At 47.7% G+C, this 7,806-nt stretch overlaps 3 protein-coding genes across 3 annotated transcripts; 1 reads left to right on the top strand and 2 right to left on the bottom strand.

The window, feature by feature from the left end:
* Positions 1–541: 541 nt before the first annotated feature.
* TRIVIDRAFT_206725 (uncharacterized protein) lies at positions 542–2,347 on the bottom strand (the record flags this gene model as incomplete). The annotated part of the gene is made up of 2 exons (XM_014094793.1): positions 542–1,432; positions 1,556–2,347. The coding sequence occupies 2 exons, from the start codon at positions 2,345–2,347 to the stop codon at positions 542–544; spliced, it is 1,683 nt and encodes a 560-aa protein (XP_013950268.1).
* A 2,285-nt stretch (positions 2,348–4,632) lies between these two features.
* Positions 4,633–6,297, top strand: TRIVIDRAFT_217149 (uncharacterized protein; the record flags this gene model as incomplete). Its single annotated transcript, XM_014094792.1, has 4 exons — positions 4,633–4,900; positions 5,010–5,429; positions 5,483–5,814; positions 5,874–6,297. The coding sequence occupies 4 exons, from the start codon at positions 4,773–4,775 to the stop codon at positions 5,924–5,926; spliced, it is 933 nt and encodes a 310-aa protein (XP_013950267.1).
* Positions 6,298–7,225: 928 nt separating this feature from the next.
* TRIVIDRAFT_65112 (uncharacterized protein) lies at positions 7,226–7,806 on the bottom strand (the record flags this gene model as incomplete). The annotated part of the gene is made up of 3 exons (XM_014094791.1): positions 7,226–7,255; positions 7,326–7,524; positions 7,586–7,806. 3 exons carry the CDS (start codon positions 7,804–7,806, stop codon positions 7,226–7,228), a joined length of 450 nt encoding a protein of 149 aa, XP_013950266.1.

Below are 7,806 nucleotides of genomic sequence, written 5' to 3'. Positions count from 1 at the left end.
CCTAGATATCTCACCCCTTATCAAGATTATACGAAATTTGACTCAAATTCGCCGGAGACGGCTGTATCTCTGTTCTAGCTATTGCAAATGAAGATAACACACTTTTCCATATTCTTTAACCGTATGCTAGCATTCTCATCTTACCGATGTCTCAATAAACCACATCAACCATACTGACTCGTGGCTATGCAGCGGATAGATCATTGATGAGCCTTGGCGGCAAGTAGACGTCGATTGTGGTGTTCGGTATCCTTCTGAGCTTTTACGTCGAGTCACTGGTCAATCGAGCATTTGGTGAATTTGCCAAATGTCAGAAGATTAGTCGATCATAGTTACTCCCTTTCGTCATTTCGCTTCCCAATTTTTGGAGGCTGTGCCTTCAGCCTGATCTGTCGTCTAGGGAGTAGAAGCAGCTGCATCAGGGACAACAAGCTCAGACGACTAGGATTTTGTAAACTTCGTCGCCCAATTGGGTCCCTCTCATGCACGTGGATCCTCTTCGTCTCTGAAATGGTCGACGTGCTCTCTGACGGTGCCGCACTCAGTTATCCAATCCGTTTCGCGGGCCATCCAGCATCCGGGACTGATTGGTTTGGTCAGACTCTGGCAAACCAGAGGATTGCACCATAGACTTCCACCAGTCATCAGCCACAGGGTTGGGGGTGAGATTGTTTTTGAGAGACGATGCTGGGGGCTCTTCGTACAACGCTGTATCGAGAGAGTAGCGAATTTCGGCGCGAATGATGTCGTCTTGATTCGCGAATGCATTGACTAGGAACTGTTGGAGATCAGTTGGGGGAGACATGTTTGGAATGTCAACCGTCATGGGGGGATTCTTCAATGTGTGAGGCCAGTCTCGCTGTCTAGGTACCTCGACGTAGAAGAGAGCGACATCCGCAGAAACACCAGGCGGAAGATCCAAGCGATAGCCCGAGTAGGGCTCGTGGTACCTAGTCTTGGGTGCAACGCACAAGGCCGAGCGAACCCAATTGTAAACGCGGATATAATGCGCCATATCATCTTCCTCGCCAATACTCTTGAGGTATTCAGCTGCTTTCCGGGCTTCTTCATGCTGCGCATCATCCTTGGCCGGCATGTGGAGGTACGGCGCCAAGTCCACGGTGGCCTGCTGGAAAAAAAGCTCCGATATTAGATGATTTCTTTCCCGGAAACTGCCTCTAAATTCACGATCAACTTTGTTGCTTGCCTTGTACTCTGCATGAAGAATATCCGACCTGAGCCTACTGGCAAGATGTACGACTTGGAGGTTAGTGAAGAGCGGCTTTGGCAGTGTATAGCCACTTTGAGCGATATCTCTGAGGTACACCTTGACTTTGGTTCCGACGTTGGGCAAGAAGTCTCTGACGTTTTTCATACTGACGGCCATTACATAGGCTGTGGGAGAGTGCGTGCCAAAAATGCCATATTCTTCCTTGTCGTTAGTAGTTGGAGTCCATTTCGAGCCAGGGAATGGGATTAAACGTGCCCGAAAGACTATTTTGTCGCATTGACCTGCCAAGTGTTGCTTCTATGCAACTTGTTCGGCAAGGCTTACGCGACCAGCAAGTATTTTGGAGTAATCCAAATCTTCGATCAGACCATTGCAGAGAGATGGGATGTCGAGAATCCCGGGGTTAATTTTGCGTTCATCAGTGAAGAGGACATGCCAATCTTGTTCCCATTTTGGGATGGCTGGGAGTGTTATGTGCAACGTGATTTGTTCTTCCGGATTCATCGAGTCAAATAGCGACTTGATGTTCTTGGCGATTTTTTGCAATGAAGCTGGTAGACGTTGAATGCGATTCCAAAAGTTCGATGGATACATGATGGTGAGTTCATGGGCTTCTACCACGGCAGTGACTCGTGCAATTGTTGCAGTGGTGTATTTGATGTAGGAAGATATCCCTGCTGTACGGTCGATATTCTCAAAATATTGCAAGTCTTGATCGCGAAATCGTGAGTGAGCCGCACCAAAAGGGTCCGTTTTTGGATCGGGAAACATATCTTTCATCAAGGACTCATCAGCTGCATTGAAGTAATCGACGTTCAAGGGCAGCTTGGTTTGACCCATTGGCAGGGTGATGACTGCGAAATCGCCTACATCGTCCCCATTTCTGATTTGAAGTCGTAGGATGACTGTGGAAGGGATGTGAGATCCCCATGCCGTCTGAACTTCGACTCGAAGACCCGAAGCGACGCTTTTTGCCAGGCGGCCAATGTGATGGCGAGCGAAGCCGGGCAAAAGGGTATCATTGACGTGTAAGAGAACGCTGTTCCAGGCAGATATGGCGGCCAATCTTTTGAAACTGCTTTGAGGCCCCTCAGGCGATTTCTCACCTTCCTCCATGTTGTCTCCTAAAGCGATGATAGGATCAAACTCCGCGGTATCAAGAAGATTGGACGCCATAGGTAGTGGCAATGACAACGAAGAGAAAAGCTGGAGCAAACTACGCCGGCACAAGAACGAGGTGGCGAGGTGGTGTGAAACAGAAAAGCCCACTCCGCGAGATCACGCGTGTGGAGTGAAGAAGAAGTTTTAGCACGGGACTTCCAAAAGAAAAAAGAGAGAGAAAAATATGCACGCTGTCACCCGGCAACGGGCAAGCTGCAGCAGAAGTGAGGGTGCGTAGTGAAAGGGATGCGCCACTATGACAGCTGTCAAGCGGTTGCCAACTGGTGGTCAGGAAAATCTTATGTTGAAGAGATCAAAGGTGGTTAAATGGCAGGATTATGTACTCGCAATTCTCCGTAAATGCAATAACAAGAAGGATTTCGTTGATCTGCAAGATGATTGTCCAATTCTCTGTCGATGATAGGCCGAAGTATCACAGTCACATTGACCACTCCACTTAGCAGTAAGCTCTCAATAACATCGGGTTAGTTTATTTTCTTAGCAATTCATGCCTTTCTGCTATTACATTTTATATTTTTCACCTCATGAACAAATTGTGAAAGACAGCTTAGTTTACGAACTTGTTTGGTTGGCGTGGTAGCGATCTGGGCAGTCTTCGCCGGGAGCATTTGCTTCGTATGTCTCGTACTAAGTCCAGATCTTCATTCTAAGAATCATATGGATTGAAAATTTATAATATCTATTTAGAGAGGTCATATCGGTAATTTTAGTCACGCTATAACAACTTCAACCTACCTGATTAAGTTGGAATTCCAAGATCCAGGATACTGGGAAACTGGAAGCACTTAAGAGAAGATAACGACGGGCAGAATCGCTGTCTGAGAATTAGAGAAAACATGAGTATCGTTCACACGGCAATCCATCTATCTTCTTCATTTTGGTCCCATTACGCTTTGTTTTTCCCCAGTTGATCGCGCACTCCTCGTTCATGTCTCTTCATGTGTCTCTCCGATTACCTAATTCGACTCGCTTACTAAGAACAGGACCCCTGCTTTGGGTCGGCGATTCCGGAAAATTCTTCTGCCGATCATGACGTGCAGGTCTAAAGTTAGCCTCAACCATAGGGTAGTCGAAAAAAAAAGAGGCAAGAACGAGAACGACATTGCTTGAGTAGATGTGTGAAGCTGAAGAGAAATTCGAAAAGGTATATAGCGCCTTGGTATTATTAAATATTTCTCCTAGACATTCTGCATGTGCCGTGTTGACAGCATTGGGTGGATATGCTCTTTATCCAATTGAAAATTTGAAGACATACTTCAAAAAGATAATTCACATGTCGGCCAGAATTGGGGAAATAGGAACGCCACCTTCTCCTCCACGGGGAAATAAGACACGGCTTGGAAAACCATTTCATGCTCACATTCTTGATCATCACTTTACGAGGACAATGCCAATATGAAGCTACCATATGTCTCGTGAGAGTCCCTGAATGAGTCCGAGACACATGACGTCGGACGTAGGATGAGCGATATCTTCTTAACTCCGCCATTGCCCAGATGACTTGGCAAAGAAAAATTGCACCATGATGGCAACTCGAGATGATGGAAGTGTGCAATTCCCCCTGGCAAACAATGTCTTCTCCGTACATTTTGAGTTTTGGTTATCTACTGCCCTCCGGCAAAAACCGGGGTGGCCGGATTCAACATTCATTTGTTCTGCTCCGTGGCGGCACTTCATTACATCAATATCGACCATCTGTATGCTTAATATCCTCCAGCTGCGATTAGCGGGATCAAATGCCCCACGTTGGCAAGGCTGGACAGATGAATGGCTCCGAGCGCTGGCTCCGAGCGCCTCGGGAGACCCAGACACCAGCCACAGGCAAAGGACGTGCGGACCCATGAACAACACTCCGAATGTGAATCGATTCCGACCGGTGGCTGGCTGAGTAAGAATTATCATCGCCGCGGTGTAGAGAAACCCAGTGTCTGCAAACAGTGGCGCAAGATAGTTGATGATGTTGCGTAGATGGCGGACTGTCCTACATACTATAAAAACCATCACCAGCCTATCTTCTTCACATCTCGGCATCTCGGAACGACCGATTTCGAAGCCGCCCTGGAATCTGTGGCTAGGCTCAGCCACCTGAATGTTATCTGACCCGCCTGGTCGCTTGTGCCGCCCAATTGAAATGCCCGATTGTTCCCGAGCAACAATTTTTTTCATGCCCCTAGACTAGCGCCACCCCGGGAAGAAGGGAACAAGAAAAAAGACCTCAAACAAAAAGCCGCCGCTTTTCATCACCGCCCTCCCCAGACAAAACCTCAAACCTCTCCACGTCGAACCTCTCGACCCAACTAGACTTCTTTTTTTTCTCCCCACTCAGTGTTTGTTCGCTGCTTCAATTTCTATCGTCACAATGGCTGCTGCTCAGGTCACTCTCTCCGAGCCCAAGAAGCTCGAGGGATTCTCTCTCTACTCTCGTTTCGCCCTCGCTGGTGCCGTCTGCTGCTCCGTCACCCACGGTGGTCTTACCCCCGTCGATGTGTATGCTGCTACTCCCTTGATTCCTCCTCTTGAGGGCTCAGGATTTCGTTTCCGCCTTCTAGCACGTGAAATCAGAACTGTCATGGCTGACCGAATCTTTTTGATATAGCGTCAAGACCCGAATCCAGCTCGACCCTGCTACCTACAACCGTGGCCTTATCGGTGGCTTCCGTCAGGTTATTCAGAATGAGGGTGCTGGCGCTCTCCTGACTGGTGCTGGTCCTACCTTTGCTGGTTATTTCCTGCAGGGTGCCCTGAAGTTCGGTGGTTATGAGTTCTTCAAGGCCCAGTTCGTCAACGGACTCGGTGCTGAGACTGCCTCCAACAACCGAACTGCCATCTACCTGGCCTCCTCTGCCGCTGCTGAGTTCTTCGCCGACATTGCCCTCTGCCCTCTTGAGGCCACCCGTATCCGTCTCGTCTCTGAGCCCACCTATGCCAACGGTCTCATTGGCGGTTTCTCCAAGATGCTCAAGAACGAGGGTGTTGGTGCCTTCTACGCCGGTTTCGGACCCATTCTCTTCAAGCAGTAAGTACTTGAGCTGAACGAATTGGACTGAGTTGCGCTTACACCGTCTTTAGGATTCCTTACACCATGGCCAAGTTCGTCGTCTTCGAGAAGGTTTCTGAGGCTGTCTTCCGCCAGTTCCCCAAGGAGACCCTCTCCGACGGCATGCAGACCACCGCTAACCTGGGCTCTGGTCTGATTGCCGGTTTCGCCGCTGCCATTGTTTCCCAGCCCGCCGATACCATGCTTTCCAAGATCAACAAGACCAAGGGTCTTCCCGGTGAGGGCACCACCTCCCGTCTGATCAAGATTGGCCGTGAGCTCGGTCTCCGTGGCTCTTACACCGGTATCGGTGCCCGTCTTTTCATGGTCGGCACCCTGACCGCCGGTCAATTCGCCATCTATGGTAAGTGTTCCCTGAAATCGAAATTTTTCGACACAACGAACGGCTCCTAACGCAACCAGGCGACCTCAAAAAGGCTATGGGAGCAACAGGGGGGGTAGAGATTGCCAAATAAACGAGTTCTTCATGTTCTGACGATATAAAAATGGAGTTTGGAGATGGAGGAGAAAATGGATCGAGATTTCGGAGAGGGGGCAGCTATTACGGTACTGCCCAAGGGCTGGGCTTTCCTTGGATTGCTGAGAGTTTCCCGATTACACATAGAAGGGAACAGTCTCATTTTCGACCAGGACCTTTGAGAAATTTGGTTTCTTGTTCGATTGTTTGGCCGGGTTGATGAAGCGGCCCTAGAAACAGGCGCTGGTATACATCTCTTGATTGCCTAGAGTAGAGTATAGAGTCGGCAGACCACTGGCATCCCCGCTATGGGTTGTATAATAGTCAATCTTCTTGCGTTATCAAATAGACTTGGTTTTCTGGCCATACAATGCATTTTTATCCAGATGCACTGCTATTCTGATTGATGTCGTGATGTTGGATTTGCACGGCAGAATTTGGCGGTGAGTTATTATTGTGGGCCTCCATGGCTACATTGGGACGATGTCCGAAATAGGCAACAGGTACATAGGTACTTCGTGCATCGTTCTCCGTTTCCTCGCAATCTATGTGCTTATTGGAAGCTGGACTACCATGTAGGTTGGCCATCTGGATTCTAAATATCAGATGCTGTTCATTGCAATCTATGCTTCTAGCGAAAGAATCATACAGCGATGTGGTGCAAGATGTATACATAATGAACTTCGTGGAGCTATTTTGCCCGCGCCATTGCGTATGAGCCTAACAACCTAATTGATTTGAGGAAAATTAATCAAGAATGTGCAAAAGAGGGTAAAGAATACAAATTACTCTTTACGAAAGACTGGCTATCCGCAATCTCAGTACTACTATTTAACGCGACCTCAGCCGAAGCACGTCCCCTATTAAAAAATAACAAAAACGAGGAGCAGGATAGCAAATGGTATCCAAATCACTTGTATCCATCGAATCCACCTACATTCAAAGTAAAAAGATGAGCGGAAATTACCCACTGCGATATTGGGAAAACAGCTGAGAAAAACTGATATTATAGCATGGAAGCTGTCCGAGCGTCTCCTTGGGTATCATATTGCCGCAATACTCATTATTCGCGCTCTCTCTCAAAGACTGAATGGTTGAAACGGGTATGAGATCCGTAATATTCCTTTGGATTATCGACGATATCCTCCACAGATGTCTCTTTGAAGACAGGCAGGGATGGCAGACCAATAAATCTGTTTTGGAAGGTACATATCTGATGTATCCCTTCTGGCGACAAGACTATGCTTACTAGACCTATGAACCTCAAGACGACGAAGAACCCAAATTATTTTAGTCCTCATGCGGAAAAATATTGCCCCAGCATGTACTAAGAGTTGGCATAGCTCTTTCCTGCTCAATGTATTCCTCAATACCTGGATTCGACCCCCCAAACATACACTTAAAATGCCTCTCATATTATAACTGTGAATATGTGCCGAAATTAACACTTGGGAAGATTTTCTGCCAGAAAGCCATAACTTGTCAGTCGCATAACCCAGAAGATTCGAGAAAAAGGTGGCATTACTGGAATTGCACTGGTCTGAAGTATAAAATCCATTGATATAACATTTCAGTTCCCAGTTATAATCCCAAGAACTATATCATAGTTAGTATTAGCCATCACTCTCAGTGACGACTGGCCATAGGGGAGACGTACCAAACCCCTTCGTAGCAGTCTCCCGACTTGTAGCAAGAAAAATCCCAAGCATCTCCATCACCGATCGTGGTAACTGATTTGGCGCTAAAGTGCGGACTGCTTCTGCAGTGCACAGGGCCATCGTTGTTAAAGACATTACACATCACTCTTTTGTTGAGGTTTGGGGCTGCGCTGGCGAGAAGGGGAAGGGCCAGGCAGAAAATGGTAGTAGTGGTCTTCAT

This window comes from Trichoderma virens (genome assembly GCF_000170995.1).
Source record: "Trichoderma virens Gv29-8 chromosome Unknown TRIVIscaffold_91, whole genome shotgun sequence".
In the NCBI taxonomy this organism is placed as follows: domain Eukaryota; kingdom Fungi; phylum Ascomycota; class Sordariomycetes; order Hypocreales; family Hypocreaceae; genus Trichoderma; species Trichoderma virens.
The sequence above is the reverse complement of the archived record's forward strand: the minus strand, read 5'-3'. Positions and strand labels throughout refer to the sequence as shown.